This window comes from Martes martes (genome assembly GCF_963455335.1).
Source record: "Martes martes genome assembly, chromosome: 10".
NCBI classification, from domain to species: domain Eukaryota; kingdom Metazoa; phylum Chordata; class Mammalia; order Carnivora; family Mustelidae; genus Martes; species Martes martes.
Genome location: NC_137898.1, coordinates 7,864,571 through 7,886,104, shown reverse-complemented (window position 1 = coordinate 7,886,104; position 21,534 = coordinate 7,864,571). Strand labels below are relative to the sequence as shown.

The following is a 21,534-nucleotide window of genomic DNA, read 5'->3' as shown; positions in this document are numbered from 1 at the left end:
CTGGGAATCTCCAGCAGGCCCCTTCCTCCCTCTGGGTGGCAAGTGCAGAAAGCCTCGTCTCCACGGGCGTTCTGCTGCTCCCTGGTGCTCCGGACACTCTTCTGGCTCTGTTCCCTCGGGCCCCAAACGGATTCTCTCTGGAAGGGCTCCTGTTCCTGCCGGGGGCCAGTAGCGAGCACCAGGCCTCTCTGCTCTACCAAAGCCGACCTCCCAGTGCCGGTGGTGGGACCCTCCAGAGTCACATTTGAGTAGGGACTTGACCCTTGGGGTACTCGGGGTGAGCCGGAACGTCATGTGGAGGGGCCGAGGGAAGGTGACAGGTTGGAAGCCTTGAACACTGGAGGGGTGAGGCAAGAGGCTGTGGATGACCAGGGCCCCATTCCTGTTCAGCTGTTGCCCTGGGCAGCTCGAAGATCTACATGTTTGGAAATCGAGGCCAGCACTGGGGACAGGAAAGACTTAAGGAAGTTGTTCCCCTCGGTGTCTTCTTTAAGGATCTACTTCTTGGTGATAAGGGACCTACCCGACTGGAGCTCGCTTGCACGTCCAGCTTCCTAAATTACCTGGATCGCATGCTTCCCTTGTGTGGCTTTCCCTCTTGACAGCACAGTCATGTACTGTGACCCAAAGTCCCCCACCCTCCCACTTTGTGACAGGCTGGATATGGGAGATGACTTCCTACAGGGGACAACGGGTGTAGAGAACACGAGTTGGTGACTTTCCTGGTTTGAACCGAGCTGCTTCCCTCCAGAAGAGGGGACACTCAGTGCCGTGGTGGGCCCCTGGCCTGCTCCTCCCTTGCTTCCTGTGCTCCCCAGGAACAAAGGTGGGGCCACGAACAGGAGCCCTTGGGGCACAGGAGCCCTTGGGGCACGCTGTCAACTAGCTTCCTGCACCCAGACCAGCCCGCCCTGGGGAGGGGCTGAGCCCGCCCTCATGATAAGGACTGCCCTCCGGGAAGCTCGAAAAGAAAGCAAAGGGGGAAGGAGTCCCTCACTGAGCCGCAGGTGTTCAGACTGAGGCCGGGAGTGGCTGACACCCCAAGCCAGCCCCGCACCTGCAGCCCCCAAACCCTTACAGGCAAGGTAAGCTGGGGCGCAAGGACCCCGTTTCCTCCCCCTCCTGCAGACCCACCGCGGCTCAGCACGCCTCTGCCCAGGCGGCAGCCTGGACTTCTCGGCGCTCCAGAGAGGCCTTGGTTGGCTTGGGATGTCAGGATCCGAGCTTTGGGCCAGGACTGGGAGTCTTTTCTGACTTGGGTCCCCCACCATTTCCAGGCCTCGGCAGCTGCCAGTATAGACTCGGGGGTGACATGTGGGCTGGGGAAGCAGATGGAGGTTGTGCCAGGTTCTGGCATCAAGCCTGGTGATCTTGAGCGAACCTCTTCTTAACTCGTTCCGGGCCTCAGTCTTCCCGTCTGTAAGATGGGAGTGGCCTGGAAGCGCCGTGCGGCTAAGCCACCGGTAACGGCGAGAGGCTCTGAGGCCTGTGTCTCGCGGCTGCCGTGACATCCTGGCCCATGGGTGCTCTCTCTGCTTTCCTGCCTGTCCAGATCGCCAAACGCCACTTCTACTCGAACGTGGGCGGCCTCCGAGGCCCCAGCACCCTGCCTCCTTCCCCACCCTCTGCAGAGCCGCCGCAGCCATGGCGGGGATGAAGACGGCCACCGGGGACTACATCGACTCGTCCTGGGAGCTGCGGGTGTTTGTGGGAGAGGAGGACCCCGAGGCCGAGTCCGTCACCCTCCGGGTCACGGGGGAGTCGCACATCGGCGGGGTGCTCCTGAAGATCGTGGAGGAGATCAGTGAGTGTCCCATGGCCCCCGCTGCTGACCTCAGCGCCACGGGGCCGCTGTGACTGGGTCCGTGGGCACTTCCGGGCCATCCGACTGTGCTGTGCTCGATAACCCCGCCACAGTGACTCAGGCACCCGCTTAATCATTTGGTTCCAAAAAAGACATTTCCCCAACTTCCCCTCCCTCCCGCAATCTTCCCTCCCTTCCTCCTGCTCCTGCTGGTTCTGCTAAGTCCCCAGGGAGGAGACCCAGCCACGGGCTGTTCACCCATGTCTGGGGCAGGAGGGGCCTGGCCCCGGGCCGAGGCAGAGGCTACATTTGAGGTCTCGGGGGAGACCAGGGGACGCGGGGCCGGCTCCCATACCCTCTCCCCGGAGCGGAAGCCCTCCGCAGGCTGGTGACGGGCCTAGCCTGGGTGGGAAGGCCCTGCCCCCACAGGAAGTTACAGCAGGGCAGCCTGTGGTATCAGGCGTGGAGAGGAGCAGGGCTAGCGGCACGGGGGCTTCTCATCCCCTTTCCCTGCCCGGGGGGTCAGGGCTCCCCCTTCCTGGGAGGGCAGCAGGCCCACCCGGGTAGGCAGAGCCAGAAGGCAAGCCCACGATCATTTTAGCCCCTGGCTCCTGGGTCCTGGGCCACCTGCAGCAGGCAGGGGCAGACAGGCTTCCTCGGGGCTGGCCAACCCGCCACGTGCGGCCTGCGAGCCAGGTGGGCCAGCTTGGGGACCTACAGGGCCCGGGACAACCCAGCCATGAGGCTGAGGTAGTGAAGGCAGGGCCCAAGGAGGCTGTGAAAGCAGAAGTAGGAAACAGAGGGTCCCTCAGGAGCAGGGCATCAGGCCAAGCTGTAGGCAGGCGTGGGCTGAGCCAGGGCAGAGGGGCTGAAGAGATGGCGCCCCAAGGGGAGACCTCGTTGGCTCCAGGGCAGGGGACACGAGCCATGCACAAGGCCTAAATAAGGAGTCAGGCGGGCGGGCGGGCAGAGCTGGTCCCCCCACCTGCTGCTGGGTCCCCCCTGGCAGTAAGTCCCTTCAGCTTCTGTCCCCTGCAGTGGGACATTGTCCCCGCCCTTCCCAATCCTGCTCATTCCTGAGTGTATCAGACGTCCACTGAGGCTCCGTCAGGCCAGACCCCACGCCACGCCAGCCCCTGCCTTCCTGGAGTAAGGCCAGGCGGGTGAGACCAACGGTCCAGCTCCCAGCACGGGGCTGAATGGAGGCCTTGGCACCAGAGGCGAGAGCACAGGGCCTAGAGCCAGAGGGGTTGCACGCAGCCGGGACGGGGAGACTCCCTAGCAGAGTCCTGAGAGGGGCTGCAGCGCAGGGGGGCAGGGGCAAGGTGTGCTGTTGGAGCGCGGGGGTGTTCTGAACTTGGGCATGACCAGAAAAGAGGTTGGGGTGGCTGCCTTTAGGAGTTTAGACTCCTGGAGGCAGAAGCGACCCCGAAGGGTTTTCAGCCACTTACCTCTAGACAGGCCCCTCGGTTAGGGGTGAGCTGGAGGCAGGGAGACAATCCTCCTACGCTGGGCGGTGAGGACAGACCGGAGGGTGGCTTTTGGAGGCGAGATGGGCATCGATGAAATGTGGGGGCTAAAAGCGGAAGGGAGAATGCTCGGGCCTGGCGGGGAAGTCGGGTTGCCCTAGCCCCCAGATGCCCTGCGGAGGGGCCAGCAAGGAGGGAGAAGAGGCCCTGGACCAGTGTCAGAAAGAGCGAGTTTCACGCACGCTTCAGGGGCTGGAAGTAGGAGTTACTGCATTTCTGTCCCACAGGCAGGCACGTGGCCTGTAAACATTTTTCTGGAGCGACTGAAGCCAGTGGGTGTGGCCTTTCGCCCCTGGCCTCTGGGTTTCTGGCCCAGGGCAAGGGCCTGGTCCTGAGGTATGGTGTGTGGGGATGGAAGCAGGAAGATGAGGCCGTAGAGGCAGGAGCCCTGGGAAGAGGCCTGGGTGGGGGAGGAAGGGATTCTCAACCGGAGAAGGACAGGGGCAGCCAGGGGAAGGGGCCGAGGAGGACAAGACAAGAGGTCAAGAGGAGATGGGGAAGGCGCCACAGGCCAGAACGGAGTGAGGATAGCGGCTCCAAGGACTCTGGGAGGTTGGACAAATTGAGCCAGAGAATGTCTTGCCATTGGCAGCTCTGGTGACAGGAGGGAGGGAGGAGGAGGGAGGGGAGCAGGAGTGCGGGTGGAGACAGGGACAGAGCACTGGCCGGGAAGGGCTTTGCACACCCCAGAGGGCTGCATCCGTCCACCCTTTGTCTTTGTGATCACCACACACCAGCCTGCCTGGAGGGAGCCCTGTCATCTGTCACTAGCTGCAGGACAGGGAATGTTCGAGGTTCAGACTGGATCCTCCCTTGCAGGCATTCACAGGCCCGCAGAGCGCGTCACCCACACTGGGGCAGGCGTGCTTCCGGGCCCACCAGCTTGGGAGAGTGACTCCTCACATCTCACAAACCACAAACCCGAGGCTCAGAGAGTGAGAGGCCTCGGCCGAGGGCATAGAACGCGTAACCCAGGAATGTTTGTGGACGGCCTGCGGGGCCAGGCACAGTGCCAGGGCCCCAACAGAGCCTTGGCCTCCCAGGCTCCTGGAGCGCCGGCGAGAGGCCAGCCAGCCAGGAATCACGGGCGCTGCTGTTCCGGGCAGCTTGATGGGCCGGGGTGCATGAGGTGGAGGCAGGAAGATTGGGACACCTGGATCCTGGGGGCGGGGGGCTCCCCTGGGAAGTGATGCCACAACTCAGCCCCATAGAACCAGCAGGGCGAGCTGGCAAAGAGCCATCCTGCCGTGACCTCAGTCCCAGACCCCCAGCCAACCCAGCCTGGCCCCGTGTTGGCCTGGGCCGGTGCACAGCCCCCCGGGGGCCGGGCCCTCCACGGCTGATGGGCCCCCTGCTTCCCCGCGGCCCCGCAGAGCGCAAGCAGGACTGGTCAGACCATGCTATTTGGTGGGAGCAGAAAAGGCAGTGGCTCCTGCAGACGCACTGGACGCTGGACAAGTATGGCATCCTGGCCGACGCCCGCCTCTTCTTCGGGCCCCAGCACCGGCCCATCATCCTGCGGCTGCCGAACCGCCGGGCCCTGCGCCTGCGAGCCAGCTTCTCCCAGCCCCTCTTCCAGGCCGTGGCTGCCATCTGCCGCCTCCTCAGTGAGTCCCCTGCTGGCGCCCGCTCTTCCGCCCCGGCGAGGGTCCTGCCAGAGGGCAGGTCTCCCTGCCCTCCCATCAAGGCCATGGTCGCATGGTCCTCGTAGTCCCGTCCCCCGTCACGGCCCCAGAGTCCCGGGAGTGGGGCAGGGAGGTTCCAGGGCAGGACCCCAGCCCCTGCTGAGGGGCCAGCTCCCCCCAGGTATCCGGCACCCCGAGGAGCTGTCTCTGCTCCGGGCTCCTGAGAAGAAGGAGAAGAAAAAGAAGGACAAGGAGCCGGAAGAGGAGTTGTATGACTTGACCAAGGTCGTCCTGGCTGGGGGTGAGCACAGGCTGGGCAGGTGGGGTGGGGTGGGGGCTGGGCGCTGGCCCCCTGCGGCTGGGCCCGGGGGCGGGGCCTGTCTCACCCTGTCCCGCACTCCAGGCGTGGCACCTGCCTTGTTCCGGGGGATGCCAGCCCACTTCTCGGACAGTGCCCAGACCGAGGCCTGCTACCACATGCTGAGCCGGCCGCAGCCGCCACCGGACCCCGCCGTGCTCCAGCGCCTGCCTCGGCCCAGCTCCCTGTTGGACAAGACCCAGCTCCACAGCAGGTGTGCTGCCCGCCGGCTCTGCGGCCCAGGGCCCCGTCCCTGTGGGTCTGGGCTCCCACTGCCAGGGCCCCCGCCCTCCCCTGGATCCTTACCCCAGATCCCTACCTCCAGTTTCCAGGCCTGTCTTATGAGTGCGCTTTCCCTCCACCGCGGCCCCTCCACGCACCCCCCTTGCCCCCCACCGCGCCCCCCCCCCCGCACGCCCTCCGCCCTGCCCAGCACTGCCTCTGCCATGGCCCTGACTTCTGCCTGCGCTGTGGCCCAGGTGGCTGGACTCGTCGCGGTGCCTCATGCAGCAGGGGATCACTGCCGGGGACATGCTCTGGCTGCGCTTTAAGTACTACAGCTTCTTCGACCTGGATCCCAAGGTGGGTGGCGCTGGGAACGTGGGTGGGGGGGTGCTGGTGCAGTGAGACATCAGGACTTAGGGTCAGGGGTCCGGGCTCTGGGAACATGAGGGACTAGCAGGGCGTCTGTCCATCCATCCATTGCCTCATCCACACCCCCACCCCCGTCTGGGCAGTGTAGACAGTGGCGGGCGTCCCTAGGAAGTCTGTGCAGGTGGGAGGTGCCTGGCACCTGGACTCACAGAAGGCTTCCTGGAAAGGGTGACGCTGCGATCTGCAGGTTTGGCCCTGCGTGCTCTCTGTCCCCCGCTCCCTTCCCTCCTGCTTCTTACTAGGCCACTTGTGACCCCCATGAACTTGAGAGGGTTCCAGATGCCCTGTCCAGACTCCCCCCACTCTTCCTCCTATTTCCACGGCCTGGCAAACCCAGAACGCCCTCCCCAGCCATCCTTACCCCTTTGCCCGTTATAGTTCCCACGTGTGTGATCTCAGGGCCGACCTTCTCCCGAGACCCTCACTGGAGCGCTAGACTTGAGTGTGTCCAGGTGGCCCCTCTCTGTTCACGGGCCTAACAGGCATGTCAGACTTCTGCCTGAACCGGAAGTCGTGATTCCCAGGCCGCCCCACACATCCTCCACCTTTCACGGGTTCTTTGCAAAAGCTTTCATGGATTCCTTGCTTACGCCATTCTGGAGCCTTCCCTCTCCCTCCGACTTCATCAGTCTTTGTGTCCCGTGCCTCCTCCCCCGAATTAACATCCCAAACCACCATCTCTTTGTCTTTTCATTTGTCCATCTGTCTGGCAGCCAGCCTGTGTCATGTTGCTTAGAGCAGGCCTCCTGATACACCTTTCTCCTCTCTTGGCCTCCCCAAGCTCCACACCACGTCTGGAATGAACAGACACAAGGTCAAGTCATTCCTGTGGCTGCCGGTGGCCCCCAGCCGCAGAGCCCCCAGGCCCCTGCCTGATCTGTCCGTCCGGCTCCTTCCCTTTCACGTTCGGCCACTTCCTCTCCTGGGGACTTTGTTGTCCCCTTCCCCAGCTCTCCTGCCTTACTTTGGTTCGAGTGGGCTTCATGATTCCATTTTATCTCTTTTATGTTAGTTTATTAGCTATACTTAAAAAAATGGTTTTGGTGGTTGCTAGAAGGGATTCAGTACACAGACTCTATTATCATCCGGAAATACTCAAGGCTTCTGCATGAGAAACTTACAACAAGACACTTGGCATTTCCCTTCCCGGCCTGTACATGCTGGTTATCACACACTTCAATTCTGCTGCTGTCACAGCCCTCAAGACACTGTCATTCCTGCTGCTGTCATTATTCTTACAACGGCTATATTGAGAAATAATTCATATACCATATCTTCTGCCCACTTAAATGGACAACCCGATGGTTTTTAAGACATTCACAGACTTGGGCAACCATCAGCACAATCCATTTTGAAATATTTTCATCACCCCGAAAAGAAAATCACACCCATCATCAGTGACTCTCCATTTATCCCTCACCCACTGAGCCCCAGACGACTCCTAATCTCCTTTCTGTCTCCATAGATTTGCCCATCCTGGACATTTCCTACAAAAGGGATCAGACAGTATGTAGTTTTTTGTGGCTGGTTTCTGTTTTCATGTTGTTTTTTTTTTTAAAGATTTTATTTATTTATTTGACAGACAGAGATCACAATTAGGCAGAGAGGCAGGCAGAGAGAGGTAGGGAAGCAGGCTTCCCACTGAGGGAAGAGCCTGATGTGGGAAGAGCCTGATGTGGGGCTCGATCCCAGGACCCCAGGATCACGACCCGAGCTGAAGGCAGAGGCTTTAACCCACTGAGCCACCCAGGCACCCCCTGTTTTCATGTTTTAGCATGGTTCTGTTTCAGTGGAATTTCATTGTAGGGACAGACCACATTTTACTGATCCATTCGGCGATTAATAGACATTTGGCTCGCCCCACCCACCCACGCACCCACGGGTTGGCTATTATGAATAAGGCTGCTATGAATATTCATTCAGATACAAGTTTTGGGGTGGTCATATCTTTTCATTTCTCTTGGTGTAGACCTAGGAATAGAATTGTCGAATCATTATCGCTCCTACTTATGCTTTAACCCTTCAATCTTTTTTTTTTTTTTTAATTTTTGGTGGAACTTTTACGATAACTGGAGATTCCCAGGCAATTGTAAGAAATAATACCCAGAAGGCACCTGGTTGCCTCAGTTGGCAGAGCTCGCGACCCTCACCCTCGCCGTTTCCTGTACTCTTTATTCCCCTGTGTAGATCCCCATTTCCAGCTGCTCTCTTTTTCTGTCTGCCTGAAGGACTTTAACATTTCTTGTGGTAATGTTCTACTGGTGATGATTCATTCAGCTTTCGTATGTCTGAATAAGTCATTATTTTGCCTTTGATTTTAAGACTTTTATTTTTAAAGATTTTATTTGTTTGACAGAGAGAGACAAGGTAGAGAGGGAATGTGAGCAGGGGGAGTGGGGGAGGGAGAAGCAGACTTCCTGCAGAGCAGCGAGCCCAATCCCAGGATGGGCTCGAACCCAGGACCCTGGGATCTTGACCTGAGCCAAGGGCAGACGCTTAATGGAGCCACCCAGGCGCCCCTGATTTTGAGAGATATTTTAACTCAGTGTAGAATTCTTGGGTGACGGTTTTGTTTCTTACGGTACTTTATTTATTTGTTTATTTATTTACTTATTTTTAAGATTTTATTTATTTATTTGAGAGAGAGTGCATGCAGTGAGAGCACCCAAGTCAGGAGAGAGTGACAAAGGGAGAGTGAGAAGCAGGCTCCCCACTGAGCAGGGAGCCTGATGCGGGGCTCGATCCCAGGATCCCTGGGATCATGACCTGAGCTGAAGTCGGATGCTTCACTGCTTAACTGACTGAGCCACCCAGGCGCCCCTATCACTGGTTTTAAACAGTGTGATTATCATACGCCTTGGTTCCCTTCAGGTTTTTCGTGCTTGGGGTTCAGTGAGCTTCTTGAATCTGTGAGTTGATAGTTTGTATCAAATTTGGGAAATTTGGGGTCATTGTTTTTTCAGGGTTTTTTTCCCCCACTCCCTCCCTTGATGGGATTCTGGTTATATGAACTACTAGACTGCGGCCCACGGCCGCATCATCCCACGGCCCACTGATGCTCTGTTCGCGGTTTCTTTTTAGGTGATTTCTCCAGTCTTGTTTCTCTATGTTGCATGAGTAGGTCTCTTGCCCTATCTTCAGGTGTACTAATCTTTCTTCTGCCATGTCGAATCTGCCTTGGATTTCATGTGTATAACTTTAACTGTGACCTTTTTATTTTCTTCAAGATTTTTTATTTATTTATTTGACAGACAGAGATCACAAGTAGGCAGAGAGGCAGGCAGAGAGAGAGAGAGGAGGAAGCAGGCCTCCTGCTGAGCAGAGAGCCCGATGTGGGGCTCGACCCAGGACCCTGAGATCATGACCTGAGCCAAAGGGAGATGCTTTAACCCACTGAGCCACCCAGGGGCCCCAAACTATGACCTTTTTTAGTAGTTTCCGTGACTCTCCCTAAAATGCTCCTGTCTCTCTACCTCCTTGACACCCATGATGCTTTTATAATAACTCTACATGTTTTTATCTACTAATTCTATCACTTGTGTCATTTCTAGATCTGTTTCTATAGACTCTCTCCTTGTTATGAGTTCTATTTTTCTGCTTATTTTCATACCTGGCCATATTTTTCCTTTATTGGGTGGGGGTGTTTTATTTTATTGTGGTTTTTTTTGTTGTGTATTTTTCTTTTTGGGGGGGTAAGATTTTATTTATTTGTTTGTTTGTTTGTTTGTTTAAGAGAGACCATGAGCAGGGTAAGGGGCAGAAGGAGAAGCAGGCTTTCTACTGAGCAGGGAGCCTGATGTAGGGCTTAATCCCAGGACCCTGGGATCATGACCTGAGCTGAAGGCAGACGCTTAACTGACTGAGCCACCCAGGCGCCCCTTGTTGTTTTTTTCTTCTTTTTGTGCCTGATCATTTTTTATTTAATTCCAGACAGACACTACAAATTTTATGTTGGGTGCTAGATTTTTGGCGTTTTTTTGGTAGTCCTTTAAGTATTTTTAAACCTTGTTTAGGGATGAAGTTAAATCACTTGGAGACCGTTTGATCCTTTCAAGGTTTGCCTTGAATGTTAATGAGGCAGGACAAAAACATCTTCTAGTCTAGGGCTAATTTACCCCATTACTGAGGCATTGCCTTCAGAGAATTCTATCTAACGCACCATGCATCATGAGGCTTCTCCAATCTGGCTTTTGGGAGTGTGAACCCTTGCCACCGTCAGGTGAGCTCTGGTGAATGTTCCATCTGCTGCTTTCAAGTTTGTTTTGTTTTTGTTTTTGTTTTTCATCAGCCTTGGATAATTTCCTTACACACGTACACTGATCAGTGCTTAAAGACTCAAGAGGAGCCCCCCCCCCCCCCGCTGATTCCAGAGCTTTCTTTCCGTGCAGCTATCTCCTCTACAGGACTCTGTCCTGTGAACTCTAGCTGCCTTGGACTCATCAAATGCTCAACTACATTTCTTCAACTTGGGGAATATGCTGGGCTGTATTTGGGGTCCCCCTCTTTGTACAGCTCTCTCTGGGCAATGAGCTGGGCCAATCAGGATACACCATGTTTGTTTCCCTTCTGTCAGGGATCACTGTTCTGTATGGTCTCTTGTCCAATATCTACAATCTACTGGGTCGTTGTTGCTCTCTTTCGGGGATCTCTCTTTTAAGATACTCTCCATGTGGCTATGGCTTCTCCTCTGGGGTCTTCACAGTGATGAAGTGGGAAGTTCTATAGCCAAGCCCCTCCAACATTGTAGCCCAACCACAATACTCTTTTCAAACTGGTGGGTTGCTTAATTTTTTTTTAAGATTTTATTTATTTATTTGACAGAGAGAGGGAGATCACAAGTAGGCAGAGAGGCAGGCAGAGAGGCAGGCAGAGAGAGAGGGGGAAGCAGACTCCCCACCGAGCAGAGAGCCCGATGCAGAGCTTGATCCCAGGACCCTGAGATCATGACGCGAGCTGCAGGCAGAGGCTTAACCCACTGAGCCACCCAGGTGCCCTGGTGGATGGCTTTAGGATATCAGTCAGTGTTATCTTTGTCGTGGAACCATCGGAGCTGGCACTCTAGATCCACAGCTCAACTGTTGTCCTTGGACTGCTCTTCCCTATTTCCTGAGAATCCCTCTGTTGGACTCCTTGGTTCCTGACTCTCATGTGTTCCTCTGTTGACTAACGCCTTCATTTGGATGAAACATTTATTCTAATAGCTTCCTGTAAAATGGTAAATGATTTGAAATCCTGCATGTCTGAAAAGGCCCCTGTTCTACCCTCACTCACATGATAGTTTGGCTAGGTATAGAATTCTAGGTTGGAGATATTTCCCTGCTAAATCTGAAGCCACCTTCCCATGGTGCTCTGGGTCCCAGTGGTTCTACTGAGGAGTCTAATGCCATTTTGTTTTCAATCCTTCCATGGGAGACCCTTTTATCTTTTCTTGGAGGGGGGGGAGATACCAGAAGCTTTTAGTGTTCTTCTTATCTCATGATGCATTAAAATCTCTCAATAATAAGTCCTAGTACGGATCGGTCTTCCTTGATTGGCATGCACACCTGCTGAGCCCTTCAGATGAGGAACTTGAGTCTTTCAGTGCTGGAGAAATGCCTTAAACAATCTCTTTAATCATTTCCTCCCACCACTTTTCTGTTCCTTTCTTCTGGAACTCCGTAGATATTAGACCCCCCAGATTGCTTCTTCAGAGAAAAAAACATAGATGTTTATCTTGTCTTTCTCATGTCTTTTTTTTTTTAAGATTTTTTAAAAATTTAAGTAATCTCCATACCCAGTGTGGGGCTCAAACTCACAATCCCAAGATCAAGAGTCCCATGCTACACTGACTGAGCCATCCAGGTGCCCCTTGTCTTTCTCATTTCTAAGTTTGTTGTCTTTTGTTTTACTTTCTGGAGAGGGCTTTGACTTATCTTTTTTTTTTTTTTTAAAGATTTTATTTATTTATTTGACGGAGAGACACAGCGAGAGGGGGAACAGAAGCAGGGGGAGTGGGAAGGGAAGAAGCAGGCTTCCCGCCAATTAGGGAGCCCGATGCGGGGCTTGATCCCAGGACCCCGGGATCATGACCTGAGCCGAAGGCAGACATTTAACGACGGAGCCACCCAGGCGCCCTGACTTATCTTTCAAATGATCTATTGAATTTTTAATTTCTGCAACTCTATTTTTTTCAAGTTCTAAGAGCTCTTGTTTTCAGAGTATTCCTTTGTAAGGTTTTTTGTTTGTTAGTATAACATACATTTAGAAAGGGCACCTGGGTGGCTCAGTGGGTTAGGCCGCTGCCTTCGGCTCGGGTCGTGATCTCGGGGTCCTGGGATCGAGTCCCGCATCGGGCTCTCTGCTCAGTGGGGAGCCTGCTTCCCTCTCTCTCTCTCTCTCTCTGCCTGCCTCTCTGCCTACTTGTGATCTCTCTCTGTCAAATAAATAAATAAAATCTTTAAAAAAAAAAAAACAAAAACAACAACAAAAAAACATACATTTAGAAAAATGTAGGGGCACCTGAGTGGCTCAGTGGGTTAAGCCTCTGCCTACAGCTCAGGTCATGATCTCAAGGTCCTGGGATCGAGCCCCACATCGGGCTCTCTGCTTAGCAGGGAGCCTGCTTCCCCCTCTTCTCTGCCTGCCTCTCTGCCTACTTGTGATATCTCTCTCTCTCTGTCAAATAAACAAATAAAATCTAAAAAAAAAAAATTTAAAAAAAAAAAAAAAAAGAAAAATGTACAAATGTATCCAATACTTCAAGCAGCAGGATTTCTCCAGCCCCCAGAAGCCCCTTTCATACCCCTTCTGGTCAATATCTCCCTGGGAGGAAGCACTAATGTTAATTCTAACACCATAGATCGTTTAGCCTGTGTTTGAAATCTACATACGTGAAATCACACAGTCTGTACTCTCTTGGGTCTGCCCTTTATCACTCGGCATTATGCTCGTATGATTCATGCACAGTGCGTACTGTTGTAGCTTATTCCTTCTCATTGGTGTGTGACATTCCCTTATGCCAATATACCATAATTAGTTTTCCATTCTACTGGATGGGCATTGCACAGTTTCCAGATTGGGACTGTTACGAATAAAGATGCTTTGAACATTCCAGTAATGTCTTTGGTGAACATATGTACACATTTCTGTAGCGTATGTGCCCAGAGGTGGAATTGCTAGATTAAGGGGCAGCTTTGGTTTAACCGTAGCAGATAGCTGTTAAACAGCTTTCCGAAGTGGTTGTACCAGGTTACAGCCCCCATCAGCAAGGTCCAAAAATTTTACTTGTTCCACGATTTCACTGGTGTGGCACTGGAATTTCCATGGTAGCCATTCTGGTAGGTGTGTAATGGTGTCTCATATGGTTTTTGTTTATTTGTATTTATTTTTTTTTAATTTTTTAATTTTTTTATAAACATATAATGTATTATTAGCCCTAGGGGTACAGGTCTGTGAATCGCCAGGTTTACACACTTCATGGCACTCACCATAGCACATACCCTCCCTAATGTCCATAACCCCACCATCCTCTCCCTACCCCCTCCCCCTGTTTTGTTTTTTTTTTAAACAGCTTTACTTAGATATAACTTGCCTACCATAAAAATCACTCATCGTAAGCATTCAGTTTGATTACATTCGGTAAATTTATACATTGGGCAGTCATTACCGCAATCAAGTTTTAGAACATTTCATCACCCCCAGAAGGTTCTCTAGTGCCCATTTGCAATCATTCCTCCTCCTACACCTCACCCCAGACATCACTGACGTGCTTTCCATGTGGCTTTCACAGTTCCCTGATGACTAATCAAGTAGAGCCCTTTCTCATCGGGCTACTAGCCATTTGGAGATCCTCTTTGGTGACGTTTCTGCTCAACTTCTTTGCCAATTTTTAATATTGAGTCGCTTGCCTTTCATATTGCTTCATAGGAGTTCTTTATATATTTTGTATATGGGTAGTACTTTGTCGGATAAATATGTGATTATAGTTTCCCACCGTGCTTTGCCTTTTCATTCTCTTGATGGTTTATTTTGATAAAAAGAAGTTCCTAATTGTAGTACAATCTGTCTTCTATTTTTAAATATTTTTTTCTTTTATGATGAATATCTTTTGGATCCTGTTTAAAAACAAATCTTTTTTGTTCCAAGGTCACAAATATGTAGACCTACTTTTCTCTAAAAGCTTTGTTGTTTTAACTTTCATGTTTAGATCTGCAATCCAGCTGGAGCTGATATTTTTATGTGGTGTGAGGTAGGGGAACAAAACAATTAAAAAAAAAAGTACGGGTACCCAATAGACCCAGTATCATTTACTGAAAATGGAATCCTTTCCCAGTGACTGCGGGGTCACCTTTGTTGTAAGTCAGGTGAACGTAAGTGTGTGGGTGTCTGACTCTCTGGTTTCATTCATCAATTTGTCTCTCTTTACCAATGCCACACAACCTAAAATTCTATACCTTTATAATTATGTTCTGTTTTTTAAACACAGCATCGCGTTTTTGTGCTCCGAGTACAGCATTTCGTCTCTCTAAGGATTCTGCCTTAGAATCCAAGACAGTAGGGAGTGGAAGTTTTCTTCCGCTCCCTACTGTCTTGGTTCCCTCCAAGCTCTTTCTTTCCTGTTTGTCTTGTCTCTGTAGTTGCTGCCATAGCTGTCCTTATGCTGGGGTGATCCCTGCCTGCCCTTTCATATTGAGAAGCAGGGCTGTAGGAACCCATGGAAAACCCCCCGAGTGGATGAAAAGGGCTTAGCACTTTGGGGGCTCCCTGGAGGTGCTGGGGTAGGCATGTCATCACCACTCTTTGGGGGAGTTTTCTCTTTAGCTCATCAGTTTCTCAGCAGTGAACCCTCAGATCTCCCGACTGGGAATAGAAGGCTCATTGTCAAAGTCTTGGGTGCCAAGTAGGGAAGGGCTGGGGATATCCCACCTTTCAGGATGTCAACCTTTCTCTTGGTACATCTGTTTGTTTGTTTTTTTAATGTATTACTTTTATTTTTTAAAAAGATTTTATTTATTTATTTATTTATTTGACAGAGTTTTTTTTTAAAGATTTTATTTATTTATTTGACAGACAGAGATCACAAGTAGGCAGAGAAGCAGGCAGAGAGAGAGGAGGAAGCAGGCTCCCCGCTGAGCGGAGAGCCGGATGCAGGGTTCGATCCCAGGACCCTGGGATCATGACCTGAGCCGAAGGCAGAGGCTTCAACCCACTGAGCCACCCAGGCACCCTGGTGCATCTGTTTTAAGCACAGCAGCCCCCTCATCCACCAGGTCTAGAGTACCAAATGTAGGGGTGCCTCTGGTTTACCATCTCCAGAGAGTAAATCTCTGGCTTCTGCCAGTGCCTGGCTGTCACTTGGAGTGGGAGACACTGGGGGGCGGGCGGGGGGAACACCTGCTCCTTTTAAACACCTTCTAGAGTCATTTCAGCCCGCCCTCATCCCTTAGCCAGAGGAGCCCTGTCCGGAGCCTGCCAAGGGCTACCGCGCACACTGGATGCCTTTGTCCACGTCCGTGTTCTTCTTGCTGTTTGTTTCCTGCCTATTTTCAAAACTCATTCATGCCTTTTCTACAGAACAAAAGAGGGGAAAGACCAAGAGATCCCAACTCTCTCTCACTGTAATTCAGTTCCCATTCATGTTTCTGCTTTCCCTCTGCCAAAATGTTGTCAGCGGGTCATTCCCGCTCTTTTCTTTGTCCTTTTGGATTTACTCTTTTTATGCCTTTGCATAAACCAGTGGTGGTTGGTTTCAGGGGGAGCATGGGCGTGATCTTCTGTGGGTAACTGGGATCCCCCTTTGAGCTTTGCACTCCCTGTTCCTTCTTTCTGGAATGTTCTTCCTATCACTCTCCCATTAAGTGGCCCATTGCCGTCCTCAGGTCTCAGGGCAGTCTGTCACCTCCTCAAAGAAGACTTCCTAGGATGCTTCTTCATGTGGAGTAGTTCCCTGTACCCCAATTCCATTCTCTCCCATCGCCATCCTCCTTGGGGTGTCCATGCCTGAGGGTATGAGTGAGTGGCCCCATGGAAGCTATTTCCTTTATTGCTCTTATCACAATCTTAATCATCTTACTTATTGGTTGATTGGTTTATTCAGTCCCCCTTCTGCCCCCACAGGTGCACAGTAAACATACAGTCAACTGTGCAAGAAGTCTTACAGGGAAAAATGTATCACTTGCCTGGTCAGGCCTTAAGGCTGGCATTGGGGTCCGCTGCCCACGTGGGCCCACGAGTTGAGCGTGCCACTGTGCAAAGGCGGGGCTGGTAGCTGAGGCTCACAGGGTCCGGGTACACAGCGATCGGGGCAGTTGGATCCCGACTGAACCCAGCCTCCCCTGCCCCCGCTGCAGACAGACCCGGTGCGGCTGACCCAGCTGTACGAGCAGGCTCGGTGGGACCTGCTGCTGGAGGAAACCGACTGCACTGAGGAGGAGATGATGGTGTTCGCAGCCCTGCAGGTGTCCGGTGGGCTGGGGGACCTGGGGCGGGGTAGGGTGCTAGCCGGGCCCAGGGCAGGGAGGGTCTTCCGAAGTGGGGGACCCATCTCTGGGAAGCCCCACTTGGGGCACTGTGGGCTACTGGGCTGCCCACTCAGTCCTCCCTGGCTGCGTGCCCCACCCAGTACCACATCAACAAGCTGTCCCAGAGCGGGGAGGTGGGCGAACCGACTGGCACAGACCCGGGGCTGGACGACCTGGACGCCGCCCTGAACAACCTGGAGGTGAAGCTGGAGGGGTCGGCATCCACGGATGTGCTGGTGAGGAAGGGCTCTGGTCAGGGCTTGGGTTTGGGGTCAGGGTCAAGGGCGAGGACCTGATGATCCCCCTCTGACTCTTCGTCTCCGCAGGACAACCTCACCACCATCCCTGAACTCAAGGACTATCTCCGGATCTTCCGGTGAGTTTGGGCCCAAAGTCGGCAGCCCTGCCGGAGGGGCCCAGGGTGGAGAGAGAGCCCAGGAGGGAGGGAGGTGGCCCGTCACCAGCCTCCTGCCTTACCCTCAGGCCCCGGAAGCTGACCCTAAAGGGGTACCGCCAGCACTGGGTCGTGTTCAAGGAGACCACCCTGTCCTACTACAAGAGCCAGGATGAGGCCCCGGGGGACCCCATCCAGCAGCTCAACCTCAAGGGTGAGTGAGGGTGGCCTGGCCAGGACGGGGACAAGGGCAGGAGCTGGCTCAGGGGCCACCTGGCCCACCTGTGGGCTGGGGACTTGAAAGTTCTCACCTCAGTTTCCCCCTGGGGGCGGGAGAAGACACCGTCCGCCCTGATGTGTTCTATTGGACTGATGTTCGCCTGGGGACCTCTCAGGCAGGGCTCCCCGCGTCCCCCACCCCGGCCAGCCTCCCACCCGCCCCTTCATCTCCCTCTAGGCTGCGAGGTGGTCCCTGACGTCAATGTCTCAGGCCAGAAGTTCTGCATCAAACTCCTTGTCCCCTCCCCTGAGGGCATGAGTGAGGTCTACCTGCGGTGCCAGGATGTACGTCGGGGCCGGGCTGAGGCTGGTGCGGGGAGGGGGCCAGGGGCCGAACTACAGCCTGTTCCTCACACCGCAGGAGAAGCAGTATGCCCACTGGATGGCCGGCTGCCGACTGGCGTCCAAGGGCCGCACCATGGCGGACAGCAGCTACCCCAGCGAAGTACAGGCCATCCTGGCCTTTCTCAGCCTGCAGCGGACGGGCGGCGGGGGCTCGGGCAGCCACCCGCAGGGCCCTGACGCCGCTGCCGAGGGCCTCAACCCCTACGGCCTTGTCGCCCCCCGCTTCCAGCGAAAGTTCAAGGCCAAGCAGGTGCCAGCCAGAGGAAGTGGGTGGTGGGAATGACCACAGCAATTCCCTGGCCACCCATGGCCCCTGAGTACTCGCAGAGCCTTCCTTTAAAAAAGCCGGTGCTCACTCATTCTTTCCCCTACCCGTGTCCTTGACACTGAACAGGCCGGTCCCCACCCTCTGGGACGGGTCGCGGTGCAGCTGCCCACATCCACCCCAGGGCCTGGCTCAGCTCCTATCTGCTGAGCCCTGAGAGGATGCTCAGTGGCCCCACCCCTGCTCCCGGGCTCAGCATCCTGTCTCTCCAGTGGGGACATGCAGGGGGTCTCAGGGACGTTGATGGCCACTCACTGGTGTGGTCCTGCAGCTCACGCCACGGATCCTGGAAGCCCACCAGAACGTGGCCCAACTTTCACTGTCCGAGGCCCAGCTGCGTTTCATCCAGGCCTGGCAGTCCCTGCCCGACTTCGGCATCTCCTACGTCGTGGTCAGGTACGGGCCCCGCCCCCGCCTGCCGTGCCTTCCCCGGCTGCCTGCTGTGGCACCCCGAAGCCTCCCTTCCTGCCCTCTGTGGGTGCTGTGTGGGTGCCCCCGCCATCCTGTGCCCCTGCAGCAAATGCCAGAGCGAGAAATCAGGCCAGGAGGGTGGGAGCCCCAGCTCCCCGCTCTGGCTCACACTCTCTCCCGCCCCCGGGGACTAGGTTCAAGGGCAGCAGGAAGGATGAGATCCTGGGCATCGCCAACAACAGACTGATCCGCATTGACTTGGCTGTGGGCGACGTGGTCAAGACCTGGCGCTTCAGCAACATGCGCCAGTGGAATGTTAACTGGGACATCCGGCAGGTGGGTGTGTGGGGGGGAGCGGCTTGCGGGGGGGGGGGGCTCCAGGGGCAGGGTCAGGCCCAGCCAGGGCAGGACAGGGGGGCTGCTCTCCTCCCCCTCCCCCACCAGCACCTCCCGTCTGCCCACTCTGCAGGTGGCCATCGAGTTTGATGAGCACATCAATGTGGCTTTCAGCTGTGTATCAGCCAGCTGCCGCATCGTGCACGAATACATCGGGGGCTACATTTTCCTGTCCACGCGGGAACGGGCCCGCGGGGAAGAGCTGGATGAGGACCTCTTCCTACAGCTCACAGGAGGCCATGAGGCCTTCTGAGGTCTGTCTTATCACCCCCACTTTGCTCACTACCTGCTCTGGCCACGCCTAAGCCCACACCCTCTCCAGACATGCCCCGAGCTGGGCACATTCACCTGCTGTCACTGGCTTCATGCAGACCAGGGACCTAACCGGGCCAGACTCTGCCATCCCCCAGGCTAAGAAGGGTGGGTTATGAGCTCACACAATGCCCATCTTTCCCTTGTCCGAGTGGCCGGGACCAGCACCGCTGACCCAGCTGGGCTCTCCGAACACATGAGGAAGACTGGCTGTAGCTACAGGGTGATGATAATTCATGGTTTCAAACAGGAGCTTTTTTTTTTTTTTTTTTAAATCTTTTTACATTTTTTAAAAAATAAATATTTTATTATTGGGTCATCCTGCTTCCTCTGGAGCTGGGCTTGGGGCCACTCTGACACTCTGTCTCTTCATTACCAGCCAAGGAAAGGGACTTTCCTGAGAGAGAAACAAGATGTTAGGGAAAGGGAGACCAAAGTCAGCCTGGGCTGGGAGCTGGGAGGGAGGAGAGGGCAGAGGGCACAGGCTCCACGAACAGGAGGATGGTGGTGGTTCTCACGGGTAGGGCGAAGCTGCAGGGCCTCCTTGAAGTACTTGGGAAGCAGGAAGCCATCAGCATTCCCCGGGGTGAGGATCACTCCATTGGCAGAGCGGAAAAAGGGGATTCCATCTGCAGACAAAGCTGGAGATGGGACTCCTGCCCTATCGGAAAGCCCCGGGGAAGTCCCTGCTGTGTTCAGGCTCACCTGCCAGGGCCCGGGGCCCATCAATGAACACGGCCACTTCACAATTTGGCCGCATGCCTGTGGAGACAATTGGAGCTGGGGTCTGGGGCATTTGGGGGCCAGTCATCAAACCTGGGCAGGCTCAGCGGGGGGAGGTCCTGGGCTCAGGGGCAGGGATGGGGCTACCGCAGCATGCAGAGCACGGAGTGGCCTTGGACAAGAGAAGCTATGATCCTTGGAGAGGGATCTGGTAAGGACAGCTGGGGAGGGCCACTGACCACTGATGACACCAGGGTCCCCAGGCAGTCCCGGAGCCAGGTGGATATGTGTCCTTCCCCGGCAGGACAGGCCCGTGAGCAGGATGGATGGCCAGTGCTGCCAGAATGTGCCGTGGACGAGCCTCAGGGGCAGGGCCTGTGGGGTCTCCAGGGGCATCAGCTCCAACTCCGGTACCTGGGATGGTTGGGGGAATGGACGGCAGTGAGACCCCCCCCCCCACACACATGGGCAGGGGTCCCACCTGGCTCTCCCACTGGTCCCCTTAGCGCCCACCTGCAGGGAGTGACCCTGATTGGCCCGGATGAGAGGGCCCGTGCTGGGGTCCCCTGGCTGCAGGGCAAACCGCTGCTTCCCATTGGTGTCCACGACGCGCTGCACGTCTTCCGCCGAGAAGCCGTGGAACTGGGGCAGCCGCAGGAGGGCACCCAGGGGCACGAAGCCATCTGTGGGCAGGCAGGGAGCTCAGGAGCTGAACTAGTCCTGGCCTGGGCCAGAGTTAACAGCGGGAGCCAGAAGAAACCAGAATAGAGCCTGGGCTCGGGGTGGGGTGGGGGCGGACAGGTCACAGGGGTTTTATCTGTGAGAGTCTCCCCTTTCTGGGCCTCTGTTTCCTCAGCTTCCAGGGGAATAGGACCTTTCTTCGGGAGGGTCACAAAGATAGGGTGCCCCTGTTTTAGCACAGTACCCTGACCAGAATGGATGCTCGGTAAACACCAGTTACCTCAACAGGCAGGCTCCTGGGCTCTGGGCCTCGGTGCTCCCTGTACATGGAGGAGATGGGCCCTCTGTGCTGTCCCCACAGGGCCACGGGGTAGGGCAGTCACAGATAAGCTCACACTGCTCCCTCACTTCCAACCACTCACCTCAGTCCTCCAGACTCACTTACCAGCCCTCATGGGAAGCCCCAGCTTCAGGGCCCCGTGCCGCAGCATGTAGGAGAGAGCCTTGGACAGCTGCACATCTTGGTCCTGTAAGAGCCAAAAGGTGGCCCCGGCTCCACTCGCACCCAGCCAGCATATTCCGGGGAGCCAGGGCACCAAGTCCTCCTCCTTTACCCTCCTACCAAGAAAGTGGGGGTGAGGGTGGGGTGGGCGCACCTGTCCCCGGGGTCTGTGAGCCCTTCTACCCCTGGGTCCTGTGGTTTCCTGCCTCCTTCCTCCAGGGGAGTTCATGGCAAAGACCTGCGAGGAACAGTGATAATATGGGGACCGTTAAGGACCCTCTCATGCCCCCGCCTCGCGTCCTGCCCAGCAAGTCACAGAGCCTCAGGATGTGAGACCTGGGAGGGGGATAATATTCTGCTCATTAAATTCACTTCCCACCCCAAACTTCCTGGTGCAGATAGGGAAACCGAGGCCAGCAAGCACGATTTGCCCAAGGTCACACCGCGCCCGCCACGGATCCCGGGAAAGCCGAGCCCCCGCGCTCCAGGCTCGCGGGCTGCCCCGCAAAGTCGGCCTCAGGAGGCGGCTCGGCGTCCAGGCTAACGGGGCGGAAGCGTCAGGGCCCGTCAAGACAGACAGAGTTAGCAGGCGGGAAAGAGACACAAGCCGGCTCGGCCTCACCAACTCTGCAGCAGCGCGGCGCCCCCGCCGGCCTAGGCGCAGCGACCGGCCAATGAGAAGCCGGGGAAGAAGGGG

At 55.2% G+C, this 21,534-nt stretch overlaps 2 protein-coding genes across 6 annotated transcripts; one reads left to right on the top strand and one right to left on the bottom strand.

Moving 5' to 3' along the window:
* The first annotated feature begins 967 nt into the window (after window positions 1-967).
* FERMT3 (FERM domain containing kindlin 3) lies at window positions 968-19,287 on the top strand. Of its 2 annotated transcripts, none has more exons than XM_080817222.1 (15): window positions 968-1,085; window positions 1,632-1,804; window positions 4,707-4,940; window positions 5,140-5,259; window positions 5,362-5,530; window positions 5,796-5,898; window positions 16,299-16,406; window positions 16,571-16,705; window positions 16,796-16,845; window positions 16,953-17,077; window positions 17,321-17,427; window positions 17,504-17,737; window positions 18,084-18,208; window positions 18,418-18,559; window positions 18,693-19,287. In XM_080817222.1, the coding sequence occupies exons 2-15, from the start codon at window positions 1,645-1,647 to the stop codon at window positions 18,870-18,872; spliced, it is 1,992 nt and encodes a 663-aa protein (XP_080673348.1). In that variant the 5' UTR covers window positions 968-1,085; window positions 1,632-1,644; the 3' UTR covers window positions 18,873-19,287. The 2 variants fall into 2 exon arrangements, with proteins under 2 accessions (XP_080673348.1, XP_080673347.1); XM_080817221.1 differs by having other exon boundaries at window positions 996-1,085; window positions 1,553-1,804.
* Window positions 19,187-21,509, bottom strand: TRPT1 (tRNA phosphotransferase 1). Of its 4 annotated transcripts, none has more exons than XM_080817289.1 (8): window positions 21,460-21,502; window positions 20,992-21,075; window positions 20,781-20,862; window positions 20,168-20,337; window positions 19,894-20,068; window positions 19,637-19,693; window positions 19,427-19,560; window positions 19,187-19,328 (listed from the first exon to the last, which is right to left on the bottom strand). In XM_080817289.1, the coding sequence occupies exons 2-8, from the start codon at window positions 21,064-21,066 to the stop codon at window positions 19,248-19,250; spliced, it is 774 nt and encodes a 257-aa protein (XP_080673415.1). In that variant the 5' UTR covers window positions 21,067-21,075; window positions 21,460-21,502; the 3' UTR covers window positions 19,187-19,247. The 4 variants fall into 4 exon arrangements, with proteins under 4 accessions (XP_080673415.1, XP_080673416.1, XP_080673418.1 ...); XM_080817290.1 differs by having other exon boundaries at window positions 19,204-19,328; window positions 19,450-19,560; window positions 21,460-21,509; XM_080817292.1 differs by having other exon boundaries at window positions 19,204-19,328; window positions 19,450-19,560; window positions 21,281-21,466.
* Window positions 21,510-21,534: the final 25 nt, after the last annotated feature.